Source organism: Ammodytes marinus (assembly GCF_949987685.1).
Source record: "Ammodytes marinus genome assembly, chromosome: 3".
Classification (NCBI taxonomy): domain Eukaryota; kingdom Metazoa; phylum Chordata; class Actinopteri; order Uranoscopiformes; family Ammodytidae; genus Ammodytes; species Ammodytes marinus.
In genome coordinates, this window is record NC_137232.1 from 4908957 (window position 1) to 4936184 (window position 27228).

Here is a 27228-nt window from a genome sequence, read left to right on the forward strand (position 1 = left end):
TTGGAGGGGACAGTATCCTTTTGGTTCCCGTTACAATACTAAAATCCACCGGGGACGGCTCAGCTCTACCTCCTTTCGACTCTTTAGCACCCAGTGGATATGAGCAGTTCTCCTGGGCCCTCAGCGCCTCTGTCAGTGAGTAAACGCTAACATTCCTCCGTGCCCTTTTCCACTACACAGATTTAACTAAACAACCTTTGGTTGAAATATTTCACCTAGTTTTACACTCCTTGTTGTGAACAACAACACGATGATGTTAAGGGTGTTGTATTCAGAGGTATGTAGTTGTTAAACCGAAAATTAGGGCAGTTGGTAACATTCGAGACTTGAATGTATATTTAGACAAAGCTAGCTAATTTGGGTTGGATGCTGCTACTGAGTCGGTAACCGAGGCCTGGGGAAGACAGTTCCCTGTCCGGAGGACCTTACGTGGTTAGTGATTAGTTAGCCGTAGCAGCTAACAAACATATCTACGGTAAGCCTCGTTCAAACTTAATGTCGCTGCTAATATTAATTATTGCAGAAAAAAACTCAATGTTTTACTCTGCCTTCATTTTTATTTTAAATTAAATGTTGTTCGGGAGACTTATCAAGATATTATTATATCTGCATTTGACACTTGGGAGTTGGCTAATGGCTGAGGAGAACCGTTAGCCAGTTAGCCGCCGACTGGTAGCGCGACCTATTTCCTATCCCCGATAAGAGCTTTTATTTTTTATTCTTCATTCACAACAGCACAAAAACAAAAAAACATATGCCGGGGGGTCCGTGTATCAGGTATCAAACGATCAGTTGATTATTCCATTCAAGAATCAAATGAAAACGGGTGTTTGTTTTCCTATAGATAGCTCGAAACGTCCTACTACTAAAAGCATAATCGTACTACAAATAAATTAGGTTTATTAGTATGCTATTTCTTTTTTCAGTTTTGCCTTGCGTGGTGAAGACCACAGGTGACTTTAATCAATGCAGCTTGGGACCGGAAGTTAAATTATTGTGTCAAAATAAAAGCGAATGTGCGTGAACTATTACTGACAAGTAGGTCTAAAAACAGTAAGAGTTTATTAGAAGGATGCACCCCTTGAGATGAATCATCTCATTTTCAAGGGGGTACTCAACACAAATAAACAAAGTAGCCTACTGCACAATACACACAAGAGAACAAATAGATGAATAATATTAATCATGATACTCCAAATAATAATATATATAAACAAGGCACACATTTAAACCAAGCCCTTTAAGTGGCATGATCCAGGCTTTAAATATAGATTTTGAGTTACCAGCCAAGCTGAATTTCCACTAGACAATTCAGCATAAACCCTTCAATTGAGTTTACTTAGTGGTACTATACTTCATAACTATCTGACTGTCTAAACACAATTAATCAGCGGGCTTAGGTACCTGTCAATATGCGGCCAAACGTACTCACGTCATCTTGACTGGAGTCCTTTCAGACATTAAGCATGACTCTGAAGTTCCATGCTCTCCTGATACAAAGTCATGATGAAAAAGTGTGTGACATTGTTTTGTGAAGGAGTAGTAGCCGTAACTGTTTGTAGACGTCTGTCAGCAGATTTCTAGGTCAGATAGGATACATCAACACCATGACGTAGGCCCTTAGCATTAGCAATGGTCATTATATCCTTGAAAGCTGTCATTCTAGCTGAAAATAACACACCTGTATAATGCCATGATTGACCAATCAGAACTGAATACAATATGAATAGATGAATAAGTGCAACCACTAGACATGGCTCCAGACTAACTTTTTCATTAGTTACACCGTACATCATCTAGTGCCTCCAAATTTCTTCCCCAAAGATCTCTCCTTACATTGGTCCATTTCATCACTCAATTTGGCCCACCTGATTGTTTTTACCTGCGCGATTTTAAGCAATGCAGCTCAGGGTTCACTAACTTTTGCACATACAAAAGTTGGCAAATAATTAGTTTTATTTGTTTTAACATTGATTTCCGGAAAAGAAAAATGTGGAATTGATAAACACACACCTGTTTTTTTAATATAAGAAATGCTGGCATTGATAAAAAAAATATATATATTAACGGTAAAACTAAATAAAATTCCAGAATGCTCAAGGGGTTCTCATACTTTCAAGCAGCACTGTATGTAGATCACTGGAGTTGTTTCTAAGGGCCCGGGATGACTGATTTTAAATGAGCTATGTGCAGCAAGAGAGGTTGGAGATGTTGCAGCCATCTGGCACATGAACTAGAACACTTAAACTGCTTTTTGAGGCTTTGTCTGACTGGTTTAGGACATAGAGACACAGCATTACACACATCCAAATGGTGAACAGCTGGACTTACAGTCAGCTCTCAGGTTCTACAGCTGCACAGGATGGGAATTAAAAAAAGGGATCAAATTCTGCTGCAGGTTAGCCAGATGTTCAATGCTCTTACAATATGGGTCTGAAATGAAGGCTTAATAAAAAAAAGTATTTGGAACACACAACGCATTATTACAGTTACCGACTACTGAGACACATTGATATTTTAGGAGAAGCTTCTATGCTATTTACATTATGACTGGGGCGATGCGACCAAAATCTCAAATCCATATAGCTAATTTTCCTGTCCTGAACACACTTGACGATATTGCATATTTTCTGTAAATTCATATGCTAAACATTTATTATAAATGACACGTGGAAATAAGGCCTTTCTCTTATTACATTTCTAATTATATACTAGATACATAAAATGTATTTACCATATTTCACTATTTTCTCCTTTTTATTCAAACGCAAATTCTCAAGCATGCTACAAAATAGAAAAATGCTCACTTTAGTTTACTTCACGGCTGACCAACTAAATAATGTAGGCTTAATTACAACCTTAGTATGTTAGTCTGCAATAGCGTGCTTTTCTCTACACCTTGTAATTCAGTGTATTTAAAATATCAATGTACACCTAATATGTATTACATCTGGGGACAGATAACTTTTCCAACCCTGCGATTTTAACTTTTTAATTTCTTTAGTTTCAGAAATTTTGAAAAAAGAAAATTTCAAAAGAATGTTCTAAGGCAAAATGTAAATAAAGCTGGAAATGTATGGATTTGATGTACTTTCTTTTCAGGCAGTAAGACACTTTTGTGACTATTTCAAAAGGCTATGATGACTCCCTAGGCACTGTACTTTTAATTATAAAACTATAGAACATTTGTGTTGCTAGCTCTCAGTAACACCTTGTTTATCTCCTCTCTCTGTAGGTGCTAATGACTGTGATGTAGCTATGAATGTTCCGTGGGGGACTTTAACTCTAATCTCTACCTGCTGATAGTATATTGGACATTTCATTTCTGTCAACACCTGACTATTCCAGTCCCTGCTACACACCCTATAAAACAGTCAACCATGCTGGATGAATCTGAATAATAAATAGTATTGGTGGGGGCTCCAGTCTTTCTGAACTCCCCATCAAAAGACTACCATGGTTGTTTTGGAATGAGAAACTGAGCAGGGAACAGTAGAAAGCAAAGCTGAGACTGAAGGAGCCCAAGTGCTGGTGTCGGTGATAGTAAAAACAAGAGCCATCGTAGGTGTTAGGCAAGCCAGACCCTGAGGATGACCAGTCTATTCAGGCGCAGCAACAGCAGTGGAGGCTCCAGAAGCACCGGTGGGGGGGGCGGACTCAACAACAATAGGCCCAACCGGCAGGTCCGACGCCTGGAGTTCAACCAAGCCATGGAGGACTTCAAGACCATGTTCCCCACCATGGACTATGAGGTGATCGAGTGTGTGCTGCGCTCCAACAACGGAGCTGTGGACGCCACCATCGACCAGCTGCTCCAGATGAGCATCGACGGACAGGGCTCGGACGACAGCTCGGACTCCGATGACAGCATCCCACCAGAGGTCAGTCTAATGCAGGTCTCCTATTTATAATGTATACTGCAAACTGGGGTGACTGTGGCTCAGATGGTAGAGCGGGTCGGCCAATGATCGAAGAGTTGGAGGTTCGATCCCCACCCTGCCACATGTGTCATGGTTGTTGTGTCCTTGGGCAAGACACTTCACCCACCTTGCCTCGTGTGAATGTCGATAGTTAGCCTGCTATCGGTGTATGAATATGTGTGTGAATGGTAACGTGTAAATGGGTACAGGTCTCCCTTGCAAAAAGAGTCTCCGGTGTCAATGGGATTTACCTGTATAAATAAAGAATTTTTTTTATAAAAAAATAAAAAAATCACCTATATTTCAATGATTAACAGGAGGGCGAATGACTGATAAAGGTTTCAAGATGATAGGGGGAAAAGATTTACAATGTAAACTTTTGTGACATCACAAGTTATTCGCTCATCAACACAATAATGATGCATCAAAATAAGTTTAAAAAAACAATTATGCTATTTCAGTGTTTCCCCTGTTTGTCTTGAGGGGGCGCCAAATAACAACAGAAGTCATTTATCTACGGCTTCTTCTCATAGAACAGGTGTTATTTTATTAAGTTAACAACGCTAATGTTATTTAGAATTTATATGCAGGTAGTGTAAAGGGCGGGTCGAGTCAACATTACCGGCGGCAGCAAAATTTTAATTTTCATTTAACTTTTATTTATCCTCGAGAGACCAATTGAGTGGTGACCCTCATTTACAATGATGTCGATTTCAAACAAATTTAAAGGAAAAACAACAAAACATACACAATATTCAACGCAAATACATCAAATACACAACAACAGGTGAAGAGAAAAAAATAACAATTGAAACATTTACATAGTGGTGAAGAGTGGCAGCAATTAAAATGAAATGGGTGAAATTACAATATAGCCTAATTAAAACAGTTACAGGTAGAGTTTGGCAGATTTAAGATAGTTTGTTTAAATTGGTTAAAGGATATGAAGGTATTTAGTTTAATTTGTTGCTGTAAGTTGTTCCAGGAGTCAGGGGCACTGAAGCTAAAAGCTGTCTTTCCCAGCTCAGACCAGGCTTGTGGGACATAAAGCATAAGCATGTCAGTGGAGCGGGTCTGATAAAGCCCATCTGAAATACATGTGTATATAAAAAAATATATACTGTATATATTTGTTTTGATTTATTTATTTATTATTTGAGACATTTTTGTTAAATATGAATCGATTCAAAATCGCTGAAATAGGAAGAGAGACTTGAATACATTTTTTCACCGCCCCTATGTTCCAGTCCACTGTGTTCTTAGAGGAGTTGTGGCAAATTACGAAATGTAAGCAAATTAAAGTCCATTTCTTCAAGAAAAAAAAATCACATGCATTTCAAGTTTCACATTAAAATAGACTTCAATGAAAATAAATAAGACATGGATGTTAATGTGCTTATTTGATCTCAGCACACAGTGGACTGGAGTAGATCCCCAAATCCTCCTTTTGATCTGATTCGACAAATTGAATTTGAATCCATAATCCATTTTGAATCGAATCGTGACCCCCAAGAATTGGAATCAATTGGAATGGTGGGATTCTGAAAGATTCACAGCCCTTATGGTAAGTCAGGTTTAAAGTGTTTTGAGACAAAGCCTATGCTGTGTTTCTGTCTAGATTCTGGAGCGAACATTGGAACCTGACAGTTCAGATGAGGAACCGCCTCCAGTTTACTCTCCGCCAACATATGACATGCACATATATGACAGGAAATACCCAGAAGCCCCACCAACACCCCCGCCAAGGTAAGGAGGGGGAACTTGAATCTGACTTTGGTTATACACTGCCTGGACAAAAGCACTGTTATTTAACCGTTACGTATACAGCGAATAGCTTCGTATTTCTTAAACATCCATGTTGAAAAACGTATCCTTTGGTCTTAGAAAAGATTTTTACAAGCAACTGTGGGCTTGTTTGTAAAGATTAAGAGCTTATTTGAGAAAATAGTTGTTCTATTTGGGTTATTATTATGTGTAGGCAAGGTGGAGGTCACAAGCTTGCCATAAAGAGAGGCACACAAATCACATCCTCAGATTCTGTTAGAAAGCTCGTGGCAAAGAGAGCTGCAGATGATGAGTTGATATTGCACCTGATTGTGTTGGTGCAATTACTCATTTGTCTTGTTTCCTCCTTGGGGCTCTCATAGATTTGAAGCTGAGCCACCTCCGGGGCATCAACAGGTCAGAAGCTACCGCAACTGGAACCCTCCTTTGCTTGGAAATCTCCCTGATGATTTTCTGCGGATCCTGCCACAGCAGTTAGACAGTATAAAGGTAAAAAAAAAATCTGGTTTCTTACTTGAAGGTTCAGTATGCGGAATGGTCAGTTTAGCTAACTTCCTGACAGTTACTGCAGTTAGCAGTCCCCTCGCTCGTCCCCTCGTCATCACATTAATGCACTGCGGTGTTCAAGAAGCGAGTTATCTAGCATCATTTCAGATCTGTAAGTGTGATAAAACATGATTTAAAAACAATCAAAACAGACATTGGGAAGGATTTTTACCTGCTCCGCCATTGTAGGCGAATACACATCAGGGGTTGACACTAATGCCTCATTTCCACCGAGTAGAGCGGGTCGGGTCAGAGCGGCTCAGAGCGGGACAGCTCACTTTTAAGAATCTCGGTGTTGTTTCCACCGCCGACCCTACCTTTACTGGTAGGGCGGGGTTTATGACCCTACCTCTACGGGTAGGGCGGGGTTTCGGCTGGACTGCGATAGCCGCCGCCAGAATGTGGGTCAAACTATCGGGCTGTGGAACAGCTGTGGTCAAGCCAGCGGTCTCTCGTTTTTGCTGGGTCAAACCAGCCACTTCTTTATTTATTCCCCCCGTGTTGTTGTGAGCACAGAAACGGCTCGGTGCAACTGATACAGTGAGCGAACAGTGCTGGCTGCGGCAGCTACGTGACATCGTAGCAGTGGGACACAGTGTAGCCAACTGGTTCATTTAATGACGAGGAAAAACACCACACAATAAACAATGCTACGCTCACATTTTCGCTAACACACAAGACTCTCTTCACTCTAGCCGAGGTGACTACACACGGCGGAAATGATTCTTTCTACCAACTGTGGTCAAACCAGCGGTCTCTCGTTTGGTCAAACCAGCCGCTTTCCCCCGTGTTGTTGTGAGCACACAGGGCTCTTCGCTCTAGCCGAGGTGACTACACACGGCGGAAATGATTATTTCTACCAACTGTGGTCAAGCCAGCTGTCTCTCGTTTTTGCTTGGTCAAACCAGCCGCTTCTTTATTTATTCCCCCCGTGTTGTTGTGAACGTGTATTTACTAGCCTACTATCTATGGCGAAAACACACAGAAACGGCTCGGTGCAACTCATGAGCGAACAGCGCTGGCTGCGGCAGCTACGTGACTAGCAGTGGGACACAGTGTAACCAACTGATTAATTTATTGACGAGGAAAAACACCACACAATAAACAGTGCTGTGCTCACATTTTCGACAAAACACAAGACTCTCTTCACTCTTGCCGAGATGACTACACATGGCGGAAATGATTCTTTCGACCAATCAAATGACGGGGGTGTGTCGCTCCGCATTTTCGGACCGCTTTCAGGCGGCTAGTACCCCTACGGAGGAGTACTGAGATTTGGAGTGGCTCAGAGCGGTTAGGTGCGCTTAAACCGTACCCTACCCAACTTTTGGCAAATGAAAAGCCAAACTATCCGGACCGAACCGCTCCGATCCGACCCGCTGTACTCGGTGGAAACGAGGCATAAGGTTTCAAAAGCACTTGCCCATAGGGCAAGTACAGGTAATGTTTTACTTTCCCGAATGTCGTGTTCACTTGCCCAAAAAAACTGTTAAACAATGATATATATATATATAGGCTAATTAAATTGTACATTTTAGCGAACCGTATCTCTTAAATGGAAACACAGCTTACTAGTCTCATCCTGACCACATACAACCAACAACAATTCATATAAGCCTAGATATCATGACATCACACTACACCAAGCGCTTGGTCCTGCTGCAGCATCGTAAAAGGGCCTCTTTTTGCCAGGCACCTGGCCTGGTTTTGGGGGTCTCAGAAAACTCAGTCTAGCTCAGAGTCAAGCTGAATGTTAGCTTCCACACAAAAGTGTTCAGAAAAATTTAACTTATTTTACTTATTTAAAACAGTCACATTGTGCGAAAAAGTGATAGTCTGCCATAAAATGATTCAAGTCCACCATGTTAAAGCTATTGCCCAGTTATACTGTAAGTAGGGAGGGGGATCATTCTATTTAATTTCTATTCATATTGATACCATTATAAAGACTCCACAATCCAAATCTTTATCGATACTTTTCTATTATTTTGTTAAAAGAAAACTGGTATTATTGCTTTAATTGCTTATAAGATTAGAAGAGCTAAGGATAGGACTTTAAACAGGTCATAATTCCATATTTAGGCCTACTAATAATGTTATATTGCTGGGGAAACAGGTTTTTCACCCAAACTGTATTATTCAAGCTTATCACGAAAAACTTAAATTTCTTTTTTTCTTGATGTTACATTTGAACACATCATGATGTCATTTTATTGACCTGTGCCTAATAATAATTTTACTGAGCCGACCTGAACACATCACATTTGAACCGTTTGCGATTTTTTTTTAAAGCCAACTAGTTCTTATCCTGCAGATTTTAATATGGATTTAAAAACTATCAAATTTTTTTACTGCGGGACTTGCTACACAGTCTCTCGTTTGCGTTTGTTGATCACCGCTGCTTTGAATGAATGATGAGACGGTGCCGAGCCCGTCTGCAGCATGGTCTGCAGCGGCAGTGACTCAGCGGACGGATTTTTTTTATTTATTTATTTTTGGAGACAGAGTTGAAGCGGGTTGATGGAGTTTCTTCAAGACAGTCGAAGGTACAACACTTTTACAGTCTATGATGTAGACCACTGATGGAATAATTCGCCAAAGTAGGCCTAATTAGTTGAAGATGACCCGACTCGATATTTAAAATTACATCATGTGACCTACTGGACTCCATAGCGGTATCGATAAGCTCAAACGTTATTGATTTCTGGGGTTTGAATATAGCGGAACCAGGTCCGTAGCCTAATAGAGCCGGCTTTCGGAACGTAGACAGTGTGCACCGGCAGTGAGACGGGTGCGGGTTTGTAGCGTTCTCTCTTCTGATTGGATACCAGTAGTGGGTTCACAGAAAAGTTTATTTGCCGATTACATGCACAGCGGGTGACTTAGAGATCGGCTTTATGAAACGTGCACACTGTATTCACTGTATGAATAAAGAGCGATTTAACACTTATATTAACATAAATAAATCGCTTACTTCACCTTTAATCTTTTCTGTTCTTTCTATTCTATGTATGTTCTGTAATTGATAAGTCTTTGGGTTGTAGTATAATTAGTGGTTGTTAGGGTGTCACTTGGTGAGTGCTCAGTAACTACTGTTCATTGCAGGGGTGTACGCTACCTACCTAGTCCCGGTTCATGGAGTCTTTTCAGACAGTTTGTGGTGGTTCTTAGTGGGCCTTTGATGAAGTGGTAAAAGGTATTCTCCCTAACCAGACGTTCTACAGGTTATAGCTAACCCATCCGCCGTGTCAGACAGTTAGAGTAGATGAGTTGTACCAGTAGCACAACATTTTGGTTTGTCTTTATTTTTTTTATCTTGTGGATTGTTCTGTCTATTCCTGTTCTTTTAATTGTCTTGTCTCCTCCTTCACTGTTTTGTATTGTAATTTGTTTGGTATTGTTTTGTTTTTCATTTGAATATGCCTGTGTACCATGTCAAGCACTTTGTAACGGTCTGTGTTAAAAAGTGCTATTTAAATAAAAATGTACTTACACGCAGCTGTTTTTCACTCCTGCTTTTGAGCATCCTCAGTATGCCTGCAAGAGGATATACAAAGTCAAAATATGGATGTTGTTTTCCAATAAGCTCTCCTGTCTTTACCTCGGCAGGCCTCTCAGAGCAGTGTGTCTCAGCCTCCCTCCTCCTCCTCCATGTGTGGAGCTGCGGGGAGCACATTGGCAGCAGCAGACACAGAGCAGGACAAGCAGCTCAAGCAGTATCTGGACGACGAGCGCATCGCCCTCTTCCTACAGAACGAGGAGTTCATGAGAGAGCTCCAGAGAAACCGGGACTTCCTCATCGCCTTAGAGAGAGGTAGGACATATAAGTATATCCATTTCATTCATCATCTGTTCATAAGGTCAACATGAGGTCAGTGGCAATACTGTCAACACAAGACAGTAGCCACTGGAAACAAATTCATAGAATGTAATTACAGGGTCCCTTTTTTTTATATATATATATAAATAAAAATGACAAAATATATACCATGTGCTATATGAAAGAAAGAAAGAAAGAAAGAAAGAAAGAAAGAAAGAAAGAAAGAAAGAAAGAAAGAAAGAAAGAAAGAAAGAAAAACAGGGAAATTCATTAGTAGGTGTTAAAACGGAGAAACAATTCATTAGTATGCTCTACTGGGCTAACAAGGTACAGCATACAGTTAGAGGTGGTTGCAGGTTTGGCCACACCTTTACTTGGCCAGAGTGGGACTTTCCCTTATAGTTGGGGGTATAACAGGGTCCCTGTGGAGTTTTTGATCTCTGTTAGCACTGTGGCGCTGTTTTTCCACAAGTGTCTTGGTGTGTACACTCGAATAACACTGTATACTTCTGGGATAGTTGACACCAGTTGCGCTCAGTTACTAAGTCACAGAAAGCCCACCAATTTATATAGATCTGCAAATGATGAATTAGTCAGGTAATTACTCGCGGACACGGACTGAGCATTACACGGTGGGATTTACAACTGTTTGTCCTGCTTTGCAGATTCATTGCAAATTCTGTTTATCGTCAAAATGTACATATCAAACAAGGACAATTCAAATAACTCAACATAACTAATATCACATGTGGTCCTCTGACACTGCAGAATTCATTAAAAGTTGCATTCTTTCTGGGAAGGATTTGGAGAAACCACGTAAGATATTACTTATGATGAGCTATTTGAATAGTTTTTGTATTGTACTGTATTTATTTAAATACACATTCACATGTCTCCATTTGTCTTTACATCCCTCAGCTTACGTCACTTGCTTCCATTTGTTCTTTGAACTTTGAGCACAGAACTCTCAGACTTTTCAAGTTTTATAAGATCAGGGCTATTTTTATTTGTTCCTAATGACCAGTCAGTAACTGATTTTACATTACAAAGCACATTGTTTTAGGGAGAAAAAAAGTTCAATTCAATCCAATGTTTGTCAGTGGTGAAAATTCTATAGTTTCAGTGTTTCTGAAATGCAGGCTTTGCTAAGACAGGGTTGGCCATGAGCAAAATATTTGCCTTGGTTGTTTTGGTGCAAAAAAAGCAAAAGCATGAAACTGGTTGAGATGAATTTACATGAAAGTTTAGAAGTTTGGGCATTATACCTTTAAACCACAGCTCTCTACAACTTGGGTCCTCACATCAGTGCTCATAACATCTGTTCTCTGTTTTTTTTAGATCGCTTGAAGTATGAATCAAAGAAATCAAAGTCCAATCATTCATCTAGCATGGAGAATTCCACAGGTATATTTCACTCATTGAGCTTCCTCTGCCAAGCTTTCAACTGTCCCTGCGTTCCAATCCCTATACTTTCTGCTATTAAAGGTGCTATAAGCGGAATGGTTCTTTTAGCTAACTTCCTGTCAGTTACTGCAGTTAGCAGTCCCCTCGCTCGTCCCTACGTCACCACATTAATGCACTGCGGTCTTCAAGCAGCGAGTTATCTAGCATCATCTCAGATCCATAAGTGTGATAAAACCGGATAAAACATGATAAAAACCATCAAAACAGACATTGGGAAGGATTTTTACCTGCTCCGCCATTGGAGGCGCATACACGTTCACCCATCTGTTGCTCTGGCGTGCACCGGCAGTGAGACCATGGAGTGTATATACTTTATATGAGTGAGACGAGTGACGGTTTGAAGCATACTCTCTCCTGATTGGATAAAAAATTGGGATACTACAACATGTTAATTGGGCTATTACTGCAAATAAGAATGACTTGGAGACTTTTGACATGACGTCCGCACTCTGTTGAAGTGATTGCTGTAGGAATATGGAGTGATATAACACATATATTAACACAAATAAACCGCTCACTTCACCTTTTGGCAGAATTTTTTTTTTGAGGATGTCCCAATTCATGTGGTCAGATTTTAGAATGCTTGAAGTCAAGTCAAGTCAAGTTTATTTATATAGCACATTTACAGACGGCTAAGCCCCACCAAAGTGCTTCACATAAAGAACAATTAGTGCATTAAAAACAGGATTTAACACAATTAAATACCCGGATGCCTACTACATCCGCACAAGATTTTTAGTGTTGAAATCAGCATGCTTTTTGGGCGATTCTGACCCACAAGCCAGTGCACACCGAAAGTGACACCACATCGATGGAGCCTCCGTATGAAAACAACCGGGGATGAGACGGATATATAAGCAAGAGGCAAGATTAAGGCGCCGTGTTATGATGAAAAAAAATAAGTATAAGTATTTCCCAATTGTATGCCTATCGCATGCTCACCACATTATTTTTATGATCAGCTGTAATATGTAGAATAGAAAAAAAGAGAGAATGCCAATTGGATCGCAGGGTGTGTCTTTGCATTCTGAATTGTGTTGAATACTGCTCTGCGTGTGTCTTATGCATTCACTGTGATAATTGTTGGGTGTGAAGGAATTTGTGTTATAGACATCATACCATAAATACATGTGCTTCTATGCTTGATGTATGCAACTACATGAGGTGTTCAGTTTGGTAGTGTTGCTATATGTGTGTGTGTGTGCAGGTGAACAGTACGCTGCAGCTTCAATGGAGTCCGTCTCCGATGAAGCCCTGTTCAGGGACAAACTCAAACACATGGGCAAATGTAAGTCTCTTGATTTACAACACTACTGCTACTTCACCAATAACTGCAATAGCCTTTTAAGGTCAAATGTCTTCTTCTAATGACTTCTCACCTTTTCAGCCACAAGAAAGAAGCTGTTTGAAATTGCCAGAACGTTCTCAGAAAAGACAAAGAGGAGAAAGTCCAAAAGGAGGCATCTCCTGAAGCACCATTCGTATCCTTTTCTACCTTACAAAAAGGAATGTTAGCCAGATAATGTAGAAAAGGTGAAGCAAAGTGGCCAATTTTTATTAACCCACAATGAGCATATGCCATTTTACAAGTGGAGATGCTTTAAATCAACCAAATAAATGTGTTTTGCGTCCTAACAAGTGATCCAGCAGTAATGAACAACTCTACACATTTGTGTCCACAATGAGTGCAACAGCCAGTATTTGCTAGTACAAGTGACGTCAATATAGAGAGCCAAAGCAACGCCCCTAAGGATGCATTTACACTATGTCCCACGGTATATCCGAAAGACACTTTTCATCAGCGGCGTCTTCTCGAATACAACTTTAAACCAACCATACCGCCGTCTCTTATTAGCATGCCGCCATGGACACTTCCTGGTTTCCTTCCCGTATGTATTTGATTCTAAAATGACATAAATAACTAACTAATAGAGCGCGTCGTAATGTGGTCAATTAAGTCCCAACAAGCACACAGGAGTGTTTAGTGATGTTGTAAAGTTTATCTTTTGACCTGCTCTACTTGACTACCAGTGTTTGAGCTAAGCTAACCTGGATGAGCAACCTTTGCCCATTTCTTCATTAAAGGTGCTGTAAGCAGAATACTTCTTTTAGCTAACTTCCTATTAGTTACTGCAGTTAGCAGTCCCCTCGCTCGTCCCTACGTCACCATAGGGACGTCGTTATGATGCTAGATAACTTGCGATCTTCAAGCAGCAAGTTATCTAGCATCATCTCAGATCCATAAGTGTGATAAAACATGATTAAAAACCATCAAAACAGACATTGGGAAGGATTTTTACCTGCTCCGCCATTGTAGGCGCATAAACATTCACCCATCTGTCGCTCTGGCGTGCACCGGCAGTGAGACCATGGAGTGATAATACTATATATGAGTGAGACGAGTGTCGATTTGTAGCATCCTCTCTTCTGATTGGAAAAAATTCCGGGATACTACAATAAGTTTATTTGCCGATTACATGCAAAGCAGCTGACTGAGAGATCGGCTTTATGAAACGTGCACATTATGTAAGTGATCACTGTATGAATAAAGAGCAATTTTACACTTATATTAACATAAATAAACCGCTTACTTCACCTTTAAGAATGCACAGTGGGGGTACTCGTGGTGTAGTGGTAAGAGCTCCGCCCCCCCATGAAGCTCAGTCCTCCTGCAGCACACCCGTGGTCGTTCTCTGCATTCCATTCCCCTCTCTGCCCCATTTCATCTCTGTCTATTTGCCCTATCAATAAAACCTCGAAAATGCTAAAGAAAAAGCTCAGTTACAGGAACTGTTTCTATAGCATTTTCTTGAGCGAGGTACAAAGCTAATGATGTAAAATGTTGAACTATTCCTTTAACTGAGCTCCTTCCCAGATTGGGCACTGCCAACTCCACCGCCAATCTCCTTGATGATGTCGAGGGAAACCCCTGTGGTAAGAAATTCCTTTTGCATGCACACTATAAAACATTGTGTAACTGTGTTACTGAGCCTCTGTTCTGTTCTGAATGGTTTTAGCTTCAGCGTCCAAATGTTGCCTCCCTGACAACATTGCTGATGAAGAATTTGGAGGTTGTACTTAGACAGCGTTTAGTAGTTTAACAGAATATGCCAACATTAAGCATACTGAATTAATTTCAGTCCCTGGTCGGGATGTTAAAACCTAGTTTACAATAAACTGCCCTTGACCTTAATCATCAATAGTGTGTGGGATCTCATTTTAGGTTTTCTACATCACTCATAAAACGCTGTCCTTGGAGAAAAAGATGATTTCCCCATTGGGACCCCTCTGTAGCCTTTAAAGCCAAAGGCAGTTCAACTGTTGTGCTGAATTCTCCTTGTGCTATTTTAAACCAAGAATGTTACAAACGTTTTGTGAAGACCTTAGAGTATTGACTTTGTTTAATATCACATTCTAAAATTCTTACCATAGCAGTTGCAACTAATTCAGGCTTATTGAGGCTAGTATTTTTAGAAAGAAATCCCCTTATCTTATATGATAAAAAAGAACATCGCGATATGGCAGGTGCAGTCTATGGAAGTAAATGAGTGTCATCGGATTTTGAAAATAAAAAGCCATTGAATTTTAAGCACTGAATATTTATGCATTGAAATAACGTATCTGAATTTTTTGCAGCATTGAAATAATGTATCTGAATTTTTTTCCTCATTGAGATAATGTATCTGAATTTTTGTCTCTGAATTTAACTCGTTAAATTTTAAACAACTCATTTTCACCTTTATTTTACAATGTTCTCAAATTCAAAATCAAATATTCAACGTTACAACATTCTACGTGTATATCTATATAGATATATATAGATATATATAGATATATATATATATATATCTATAGATATATATAGATATATATTAGGGGTGTAACGGTACACTAAAGTCACGGTTCGGTACGTACCTCGGTTTTGAAGTCACGGTACGGTACAGTACGGTACGGTTCATAGTTAAGGGAGAATGAACAGCTTTAGCTGTCAGTAACTAGCTGACAGTATGTAACATACAAATAAAATGCATAACAAATCTAAAAATACTGCTGCAATTCTCCAATAAATAAAATACTTATTAAATACTAGTGTAGGTGCAGTAACTAAAATTGCAATGAAAAAATATACAGTAGGCTATTAATGGGCCTTTTTGACTTTAAAAAAATAAAATATTGATGCAGCTCTCTTAACCCATTGATGACTATTGCAATCTAGGATGCATGTCCTTAATGCCTGAGGGTTTTCTGAAAAAATAGTACGAATTGTCAAGTCTACCAAAACCTTAATATCTAAGCCTGCGTAGCACATAGAAACATGAAATAAAATACATTTAAAAGTTAAGGTTCACAGGTTTTATTTAAACATGCTCCCTTAGCGCTTACAGACCAACACAGTTTTCTAAAAATCGTCAAAATTAGATGGGGGAGAAAATAAATAAATAATATAAAATATTTAAAAATAATGTGCTAAACGAGGTTATAATCCTGCTTCCTTTTAGCATGGATAGTAGTGACTGAGTGTGCAGTGGAGGGATAAAGATAGACAGATATAGGAAGGAGAAGATCGCTTTATTTTATCATTTAGTTCAGTTATCACTGGCACCATAAATCCGACTTCCCAGTACAACTGGAACGCAGACTGACTCCTGCTGTCGGGAGCCGATCAGCTGGTCCAAACGGCTGTATACCACTGAGATGAAAACGAAACTGAAACTTAACTGGCTGGGCTGAATTTGAGTTGGAGCAGCAAAATATAGCCTAAATTCATAAATATTGTTAATAAATAGATGCAATGTGTTGTGTGATTTTCATCAGTAGCCTATAGTAGACCTAGATGCTGCGCTCCGAACGCCACAAACTGTTCTGTAATACACTATCGCCCCGTATTTTTTTTATTATTATTTATTTATTTGTTTTTAATTTTTTTGATTGGCGTGATTTTCGGCAAACCACACAACTTTTGGGTGGTCAAGTGGTCTTAAAAAATCAACAAAACCCACCTCACCAGTGACGGTGCACTCTATGTTGTGCACGACATGAAAATTAGATAAAGTAACAATACTGCGTTACACAGCATCAGGCAGGAGATACAATGTGGCATCATTTTTTCTTCACAGTAACGGTGATAGTAACACCTGGATGTTGCCTTCTAAAATGCGCATGCATGTTCGATGTGTTGCCGCATAGGCGATCGCAGTGAAACAATGCCTCTTCTGCCGACATTGTTCAAAACGTCTATCACTGTTTTCATAATTCACCTGGAATCTTAAATTATCTCTCAAACGGGATTTGAATAACAGGGGGACGCCTCCAAGCTCCGGTTTCCTGTTGACTTCCGTCATGCAGTTCGCTCTCTGTTCGATAGCACTGTATAACATCTTTATTTGCACTACTGATAGACTGTAAACGAGGGGGGAACGCTGCAACTGCTAGTAGGGATGCAAACGGAACACTAGAGCGGAGATCTGTTTATCTCTTGCTCTGACCGCAGCTGGGAGGGACTGCTGCGTGAGAACTCGGCCGCCTGTCAGTGCTCTGGGACGGGGGGAGTGGCCGCGGAGTCACCCGCTGCTCGTTTAGAAGTTAAGAGCGATACATGCTTTAGCGACAGCCAGGGTCTCCAAAAGTCACCAATAACACCAGAAGAAGCGGCTAGATTGGTCGCTGGTCGCTTTTTTTGAAAAAAGAGTCGCAAGAGGGGTCTGAAAAGTCGCTAAATATAGCGACAAAGTTGCTAAGTTAGCAACACTGCCTGACCCTCATGCTCACCATGGAGATAAGAGACTCTCATTCGCTGGCTGCTACTGCGCACGTGCGAGCCGAGCCGGAGGCTAAATGGTCCGGGGGGAACTCCGACGACAAGTTTTAAGTTCCACACAGCAAAACAAGCCTGTACATTCGCCATATAACGCTATGTACGCCACGAACGGACCGCGGTCCACCTCTGTAACACCAAATACGTGCCTGTACCGGTACGGTACAAATACATGTACCGTTACACCCCTAATATATATATATAGATATATATAGATATATATAGATATATATAGATATAGATATATAGATATATAGATATATCTATATATATATATATAGATATAGAAACATGTTTGTACTCACCCAAGCACCATCGTTACTTGCGTTGCCGTTTGACATGGCTAAGACCTGATTTGCCTTCCTGCATCAGGGCATCCAAGGCAACGAGCTAATATTCCCACTTGCTCTGTTTGTTGAACGCGATCTAGCATCTATGATCGATTGCTCTTCCTTGGGTCCCCAAAGTTTTACTCTGAATTTCATACATGGGATTTTGCAGTTCAATTTGGCACGTTGAATATTTGATTTTGAATTTGAGAACATTGTAAAATAAAGGTGAAAATGATTTGTTTAAAATTTAATGAGTTAAATTCAGAGGCAAAAAATTCAGATACGTTATTTCACTGCATAAATATTCAGTGCTTAAAATTCAATGGCTTTTTATTTTCAAAATCCGATGACACTCATTTACTTCCATACAGTCTGAGAAATAATAGAGTAAAAAAAGGTTTTAGTTTTAGGAAACACCCTCTGTCGATCCCTCTCCATGCTTTGGTCTATCCTTTTTTCCCTCCGATTGTCTCATATGATCACCTTCAAATACGAATAATGATGATTTATGATGTGTTTGTGTTTCCAGAGGAAGATGGTCAGCCCAGAAGAGCTCAGAACACTCAGGAAAAGAATGAACAACGCAATGAGCCAATATCATGGTAAAATACTCCTCAGCCATTCCAACCAGGGACTTAATATTAGTCCTGTTATCAGATTATGTTGCATTTGTAATATATTACAAAATACCTGCGCTAATTTTGTTGGGAAAAGGGTAAATGTTGTAACATGAATCAGCTAATCATGAGTTCTGTCTGTCTGGAGGTTTCATAAACCCCTTTTTCTTGAAATGAGAGAAATAGAGAAACTTCAAGGCTTCAACCCATCCATTTTCCTTGTTGACATATACCCCATCCATAACATGAGGAAAACAAACCTCATCCATAGTTACAATCACAACCTCTTAAGACACGTGACCCTAGAACTGCTGCCGGTACAGTCATGCTTCTTGTTCACTTGGAGAGAAAAAACGGTTGAGTCAAAAACAAAAGATAAAAAGGTTATCTATATATAGACCCGTACACGTGTAACAGGTTATTCAATCATGAAAGTTTAGAAGACTCCATAAACCTTTTAAAAAAAAAAAGTGTATATAAAGTTTTGAAAATTATTTCAATATGTTCTAGAGACGTTCATTCATTAATTTCACATCACAAATAACAAACTATTTGGGGATGATAAATGTGTGTGTGTGTGTGTGTGTGTGTGTGTGTGTGTGTGTGTGTGTGTGTGTGTGTGTGTGTGTGTGTGTGTGTGTGTGTGTGTGTGTGTGTGTGTGTGTGTGTGTGTGTGTGTGTGTGTGTGTGTGTGTGTGTGTGTGTGTGTGTGTGTGTGTGTGTGTGTGTGTGTGTGTGTGTGTGTGTGTGTGCGTGTGTGTCATCCAGCACTGCAGACACATACACACAGGGAGTCGCCGTCGGGCTCCAGCCACCGAAGAGTGATGAATTAAAACCTAAAGATTAAAGTTACCCAGTTGATGTGAACTATGCTCATAAGGAGCCTCAGTGCAATACAACCTTCAAAAGTAAAAAGCCCAAACTAACTTTATAACAGCTGTTCAACCTGCATAAACGTGGAAAGTAGAAAGTGATAGGCTATATTGTGCGGGCGACGATAATGACGTCACAGTAAACCTTGTACACAAAATAAACCTGTCGTGTAAAGGCCAGGACACACCAGTCCGACATGTTCCGACTACGCAAAAAATGGAGTCGGCCGTTTCAGGAAGCTCCAGTCTTCCCGTCGCGGCCAAAGAACACACCGAGACGACTGTTTATTTTCCGTATGCTCGCGGGACGTAATGTCTCCACAACAGCAGGCGGCGCTAATCTGTATTGTGGCCCGAAAAAATACGAAAGCCGGAAATGATTGGACATCTCTCTAGAGCATAAACATAGATAGAAATACGTATTTATATTTATGGACCATAAGAGCACAATTTTTAGCAGAGAGTGTCGAGCATGGTGTCGAGCAGTCAACAAGGGTTGATGCATGCGAGTACTCTCAAAACGAAACGAACAAACACATTAAAACGATGGCTAGCTGTTGTTAGCTGTTTGTGCTACCCGCCTCACTTCCGGGCTTCACTGATTCGCTAGCCCTCCACCAATCAAATTGCTCCAAATGAAAGACGGTCGGCAGGCTCAAAACAAGCCCGACGACCTCTACGTCGGCCGACGTCACGGCACACACCAAACAGATTCGTCTTTTTTTTTGACGACGGCGATTATCGGGCTGGTGTGTCCTGGCCTTAACCGTTTAGACATTTTTGTAAATGTTCACACCCCTAATAGGTACATAAAGGATCCTAGTGGGGGAACTTTTTATTACATTTTTATTTTTATTTTTTTGCTTTGTCTGTGACGAGGCTGAGTTAACAGATTATGGATTGAACTATGACTGACCCTGAACTAAGAAGTTTGTGTATTGATATAAGTGTGTTGTGTAAAGACTGTGATGTCCATGTGCTTAGCTGCTTACAATCAGAACAGAGTTTCTTTAGAAAGATCCAATCAGTCTTGCCACTTCTTATCTCAGGGTATCTGCAGGTTTCAGCATGTCAAATTTAAGACTTTTTAAGACCTTTTTAATACCACCTTGAATGAAATTTAAGACCTAAGACACAATACATATAGGCGATAGTTGGGGGGTCCAGCTGTATTACAACCCAAGCATAGCTTGTGTGTCACTCAATGAGACTCATTCAAGTTTACTTTTTGTCTGTTTATTGAACATAAAGTGATACTCATTTATATCAGAAGCTAGGAAGAAAGTAGCCTCTCTCAGGGTATCTGCACATTTGAAGACCTCTAATGAACACCAATACCTTGGCAACATAAATCAACAAACTACACTACAGTATATGCTCTGTAGAGTTTTATTAAGTTTGAATATCAAATATTCAATGCACTTTAGCTAACAACTGCTGTCTAATTACAGAAAATAAAAAATGTTCAGCAGTCTGAATGAAGACAATGTCCCCCCGCATTTACCATCAAATAAATATAAGATCACTGTAAAGGCAACGTGAAAACCCATCATTACCACCTTTTCAACCTATTATAGAGCTGTATCAATTGATTGACATTTTCTGATTAATCGAGTCACAAGAACAGTTTAATCAATAAAGAAAATGTGTTAGCTGCAGCATGCAGTATTAGAATGAAATACAAAAATCTGGTAATTTATGGGGAAGAATGTCCTTCAAATTTGAATTAGCCTACTTATTCAATAAACAACAAACTTAGTCCATTAACTTTATTTTTCAGAACTTATGGCAGAAACTATTTAAAAATTGGTTCCACAGGTGAATGTTTTTGCACTTTCAAAATCGGGAAATAGGCTACTGTAAAGTAGGCATACCATAGGCTACTATTTTTTTATTTATTTATTTATCCTTTATTTAACCAGGTTAGTCTCATTGAGATTAAAATCTCTTTTACAAGAGAGACCTGGCCAAGCTGTACAGTAGAACACAGTTGCACATAAAACACATTACAAAATACAAGTTCGATATTAAGAGCAGTTGTAAAACATAAAAAAAATAAGATTCATATATATACTATATACAGGTTTGCGGTAATTTGCAAACATTTTTATTTTCTTCATATGTTACAGGCAGCCAGGTTAATACACTGCGGGTATTAGGGTTGTACCGAATGGTGATGGAAATGTAGGCTACTGTCTAAGATTGACGGGACGATCGGCAATAGTTCTTAACTAGCCGTCAGAGAGCGAGGGCAGAGTGGAGAGAAAGAAAGCGACAGACAGAGAGAGAAGCAGCTGATCGCGTCTCACTCTGTGAGCTCACGGCAACGCGACCCGAATGACCGTCTGATGAGCAGCTATTAATTAATAAATATAGATACATAAACATTTTTACTAAACACAATAAATCTGTTTGTTTCTGTGTGAGTTGTGTTTGGGTCAGTAGCCTACCTACATCGCCAGCGGGCGGGTGGTTGCACACCTACGGAGTAGCGGCAGTGTGTGGTCACGGGGTGAATAAAGCCAGCCATGATATTTGTCGTCCACCCTCCACCTCTCACTGAATTTATAATAGCAGGGCATGCATTTCGCTGGGTCGTTTTCCCCTTTCTTGCTTTCACGCGACCGACTTCAAATTCGGAGGCAGGGGACACACATTCTTCTTCTACGCTACGTTTATATGCGGATCACAGCCACACACGGCCGTAGGCTACTGCCTCTAGCGTAGTGTCTGACTTTTATATGAGCAGTTAGTTTAAAGTAGCCTCTCTACATCTCCTTCTCGGAAAGTCGCGGAAGAAAAAAAATATATAACATTGAATAGTCCTCCCCCGACAAATTTAAGACCTTTTGAGTAATGGATTTAAGACCAGCATATCACATTTTTAATGAATTTAAGACTTTTTAAGGCCTTAATTTTAGATACTTGAATTTAAGACTTTTTAAGACTTCCGCGGACACCCTGTATCTACAAAGACAAAAATGAAAAAGTGTCTTTCTTTACCCAGTGTTTCAAACAGACAGTCCCTGTGTTCTAAATCCCATACGTTTTACTATACTACATACTAAAGCATGCTGGTTTCCATACAGCAACATGTTATTTGATGTATAAGGGCATCCTGGTATTTTTTTGCATACTGCATTTGACATGCATGTATTAGGACATCCTTAATCTTTTTCTGGCATACTAAATAGTATGGAAGTATGAGTATTGGAATACAGGGAGTATCTTCATTCATTGTTTTCCCTTTTGAGATGAAAACCTTACTCTCTTTGATTTCATTTCAGATCCTCCCATGCTGCACCATATCAGGGTTACCAGGGAGACGGCAGCATTATGACCCAGTTGGTGGGGCCTTGCAGTTGTTCCTGTCCCCCATCCCCCACCACCCTAATCCAAACCAGCCCAATGTAAGGCTCAGCAATGAATTCAGACCCCCAACACAGGAGAACTGGGCTGTTCCCAGCTCTGGGCTAACTTTCTCTCAAATGCATTATATCTTCTGTATTTTCACACTATGTTTATAATATATAATTTCAAATGTAAAGGAAAGAATGCATTATCCCCTTCCATATATTTGTTAACCGCTTCCTGTAATCCACTGAGAGGGGCCCTAGTATAGTGACTATCTTGCCATATGAGCCTTGGTAACTTCCCCAGTTCTTTACAGTTAGCAGACTGTATGTTTCAAAAATGGGTCTCTCAGGCTGGGCACTTTTAAATCCAAAGTGTTCACACATGCCACCTTTATATACACTTAACCATGTAGAACTTTTCTTAACCATGTTTTCTTAATCAGATTGTAATATTTAGCTGTTTTTGATCGTCAGTGGTTATGTACTGGTAACTGAAATTCCTATATGTCAGAGTATTGTGGCCATCAAAGTTTTCGGCTGCACAAGGGCTCTCGCACTAGGCATTCGTACCATGCCCAAGCACGGCTCAAGTCTAATTTGTTTGACCAGTGTGACTGCCCCGTCCCGTACTCAAGCACAGTACACTTCATTGGCCCTGGCACATTTGGAAGAGGTGTGTACAAACGGAGGAGGGAGGTGGGGGACAATCGTGCTTAAGCATGACCCAGATCTACCGGGCCAAGTGTGAATGTCCCCTTGTGCTGTCATTATAGCCAGTTGCTCACCTTTCAAAGGCATACTCAGTCATTGTAATACAAAACACTATTTGTCAAAATCAGCGAATATCTACTCACCATGCACTACTTGTCCGTAATGTGTGTGCGCTGAAAAGAAGTCTGGCGTTTATACACAGCCAGAGGCTCCTAAAATGGCTGTGTTTACCAAGTGGCTCATTGCGAACTACACAGGCTCACTCCCAACGCGTTGGGCACAGAAAACTGGTCAATATATCACTTCCATTAATATGAATATCACATACATTAGCCATATCTCAATTGTCCTGTAGTCTTCTTAAAGCAAATCATGTCTTTGTCATTGCCAAGGAGAACACCTCTCTAAATGCCACTGTTAATACTGGTAACAATAGCATTTAGTTTGGATGTGTAAGAATGAATTGTGTTTTCCATGTGAATGATTGGTTGTTTGGGACGATCTGCAACATGATTGGATGATCAGTCCCCATGTGAAGACTCATCTGATTGGATCTCTATGAAAGGGAAGGCTGATTTGTTGGGACAATTCAAACACAAACAAATGCTTGAGAGATTATGTCCTAACTCTCTCTACAGCCCTTTTTCATTTGTATGTGAAACTAGAATGGGGCTGAAGTAGAAGTCTGATGTAGCCTGTGTGAACAGAAGGATGAGAGGAACACAAAATAAAAGTGTTAAAAAGTTTACAATCCAAGAAAACTGCCTGCTTTTAAGCTCTGGACAAATAAGATGAATTCATTTCATTAGTGAAATAATCTGGATTTCTTTCTCTGTGATTTTAACGTGTTTATAATTATAATTTCAGCACGTCTCCAAATAACCTATATTGTGCTATTTTTTCCCATTTATTTTAAATGCTTTAATTTTCTAATTTGCTTATTTAGTGATGAGCAAAGTTGGGATGTCTGACTGATTTTTAAGTAATGAATGGGATGGTGGACCATTTCAGTATTAATGTGTGTTTAAGGCCATTTTACTGGAACTCATTTTGAAGCTCCATTTCTGGATATTTTAATGTGAACAATGTGGATCAAATGACTTGTGTAAGAAGTAGTTGTGACAAACCCACAGAGGACTATAACCCTCACGCTGCAGTGCACCTTCATTTAAAGAGACACTCACACAAATGCAGCTTTGATAAGTGTGTGCTGTGACGTCATTCACAAACACTGATCTGGTGCTTCAAAGACTACAGCGCACATGTGTAGGTCCATCGGGTTCACGTATTGATTTAGGGAAGAAGAACTGTGTGGCCACATCCCTATGATGATCAAATACTCCTAAACTAAATCAAATATAAGCTCATCTGAACTGACGTGCTTTCTCTCATTTCTCATTCTGATTCATTTAACTGACTCACCTGTCCAGTTTGCACCAGCAGCTTGTTTGATAATGACCCAGTCAAGAAGAACCTATACATGATTGAGCTGTATGAATTTGGATTGGCGTAATGTGCCTTTAACAACATACACTCAAATCAAAAAACATCTAGACACTGCGTTTATTTGTACCGTCTATAAGAAAAAATGTTGTGTAGCCCGTCAACATGAGTCGAAGTAAGCGTGAATGGATGGCCCAGTGTCACAGGGTCCTTGATTCTTGTCTATTAAAATATGTCAATGAGCTGCTTCCAGATGTTTAGTTTAGGGAAATGTCTTTCCGTCTGTTTTTTTTTGGTCTTGTTTGCTGTGACCTGTATGTGGTGGATGCTTGATTCTTCTATTAGGAAACTAGTGGATGTGTTCTCCTCTCAGGGAAACCCACCCTTTTATTCTCCTCCTGCATTTGGATTTTTTTGACACACAAAGCACAAATCCTCCATACGAGATCCAGTACACATTATATCCCTAAGGTTAAAGACATATTCTGTACCATTCAGAGCTGTCAGATATGAAAACGCCTTGAAAATATCATTTTGTTTATTGACAGTAAATCATTTAAAGCAACACTAGTCTAACAATTTGGTAAAGCAAGCTAATAATACTGCTCTCTGGTGAACAGGCTTACAATACTAACTTGGTTAGACTATCATCACATGACCCCACCATTTGGATTTCTTCTTGATTTTTTTTTTTAAACGACTAGTCTTCCAAAAATACAGAGCATTACGTACTTCATTTTTATACATGTCCACTTTTGACTAAAGGGGAAAATGGACTTGAGGCTGTAAGCAATGCAGCAGTAGGCCATACATGAACACGTATTGACAATGTACATAATATTCTAGGGTTTATTTTTATTATTTGGAGGTGAAGTTTGTATTATTCTGTTAGGAGTGATCGGATGTACTGTAGATCACATGATGTCAGGTACACTTCTGTCACATAATGTGTTTTAAACCATTAAGAGAGAAGTTTTTGGAGCCTTGAGTGTACCCCCTAATACATCAACACTTACACTCTGTTAACTAGAATCAAGTAATGAATCGATCATTTTAACTAAGCTAGTCTACATTAAATACAATTTAGACTCAAAGAAAAACTTTTGAACAGTTATGAATTATAAGGTTTTTAAATATTACTTTAATCAATTTATTGCAATGTGTCTGCCTGTCATTTGTAATTGTTATGAATTCATTTTTTCATGTTAAAGTATATTTACTGTGTGTCTGTTGCATTATTCCTTTTTGAAGACACCTCTCTTGAATCTGAATATGTGTTAGCAATTCATTTTTGATTGGCCAGTCGTGTGTTGGGAGTTCTGGACAATTTAGATGATCATTTAAAGCAATACATATTAAGAATATTAAATTCTTCCTTCAAAAAAAAAAAAGTTTTCAATTCAAATCAATGTGAAGTTCCAAAGCCCCTTCCCATCTAAACACAATGCACAATCCTAACTTCATACAAACGAGGCGGGTTGATGTACTGTGTAAATGTAAAATGCTGTTAGGGGAGATTTTCTTTTTACAGTGTACCCACATATGGGCTGTGTTCGAAAAGCCATACTAACGTTCTACCCATACTAATTTTGACGTCAATTTGAGTATGTTGTTGTTGTGTATGCGAGTTTGTGTAGGCGAGAAATGCCCGGATGAGTACTTACTCCCGGCAAGATTTTGTGTATGGATCGAGAGGTGACTTTTCCTACTCAACCGCCCCACAATGCATTGCCTCTTTTTAAACGACACAGAAGTTTTAATTTAAATTCTTTATTGTTTCTGTATACTTCAGTGTAAACGGTCCGACTAACCTTGCATACACAATCGATCGTTAAGTAAACAGTATGTAGTATAATATGTTGAGTATGTAGTAGGGAGAACGTAAGTAGGCCGTTTAGAACACAGCCTGTGATCAGTTCCAAGTGAATCATTTCAAAATGGTCACCAGCCAGGATTACATTTCTGTTGAGTACCGAGCAAGATCTAAACTTCTCCTGAGAGAAAGTTCCTGAATGTACATGAACTGAGGTCAAGCCATTTAGACCCAATTGAACTTCTACAGCGCTCATGACCCTGTACGAATGTACCCATATCCACAGAGCAGAGACCACATAGGCCTACTGTGTGTCATTCTATGGAGCTCATTTCTACATTGTCATTTAAATGCCAACAGGAAGAAAAAAAAATGCCATTGTCATATTTTAATTTTTTTTAAATGTAATTCTACACTTTTGGTTCAACAACATTGTTTTTGAGGCAGGTTAAGATTCAACATGTTTTGTTTCTGCTCACGGTCGTGTAACATTTGTTAGTAATTGCTGTGAACGTTGCTCTTGTAGGCCTACATGTCATTTCTTAGTCATCGAAATATATGTGTTTCCTTATCTGATTTGTTTGTGAATTATATTTGTAAATATATTAACAAGAACATTAAAGTTTTTTCTATGAAGTCAAACTTTTTGGACTTGTTGGTCACCTTCTCTGATGAGTCATTAATGTCCTAAACATGAGAGCAGTTGGTACCAAAAGTGCATATAGGTGACACCA

The 27228-nt window shown here is 39.6% G+C and overlaps 1 protein-coding gene across 1 annotated transcript; it reads left to right on the forward strand.

The window, feature by feature from the left end:
- Nucleotides 1-25905, forward strand: cuedc1b (CUE domain containing 1b). The gene is made up of 11 exons (XM_080024946.1): nucleotides 1-135; nucleotides 3236-3881; nucleotides 5539-5666; nucleotides 6068-6194; nucleotides 9861-10065; nucleotides 11410-11475; nucleotides 12743-12823; nucleotides 12923-13016; nucleotides 14411-14469; nucleotides 18212-18284; nucleotides 22459-25905. Coding segments are annotated over exons 2-11 (1125 nt in total). The 5' UTR covers nucleotides 1-135; nucleotides 3236-3590; the 3' UTR covers nucleotides 22460-25905.
- The last annotated feature ends 1323 nt before the right edge of the window (nucleotides 25906-27228 follow it).

What these genes read in the sequence shown, in the direction of transcription:
- cuedc1b (XM_080024946.1), top strand. Translation starts at nt 3,591, where the DNA reads ATGACCAGTCTATTCAGGCGCAGCAACAGCAGTGGAGGCTCCAGAAGC. An exon ending in ACTCAAACACATGGGCAAAT is followed by an intron (nt 12,824 to 12,922) that starts GTAAGTCTCTTG and finishes TCACCTTTTCAG; the next exon opens with CCACAAGAAAGAAGCTGTTT. An exon ending in TGTCGAGGGAAACCCCTGTG is followed by an intron (nt 14,470 to 18,211) that starts GTAAGAAATTCC and finishes TTGTGTTTCCAG; the next exon opens with AGGAAGATGGTCAGCCCAGA.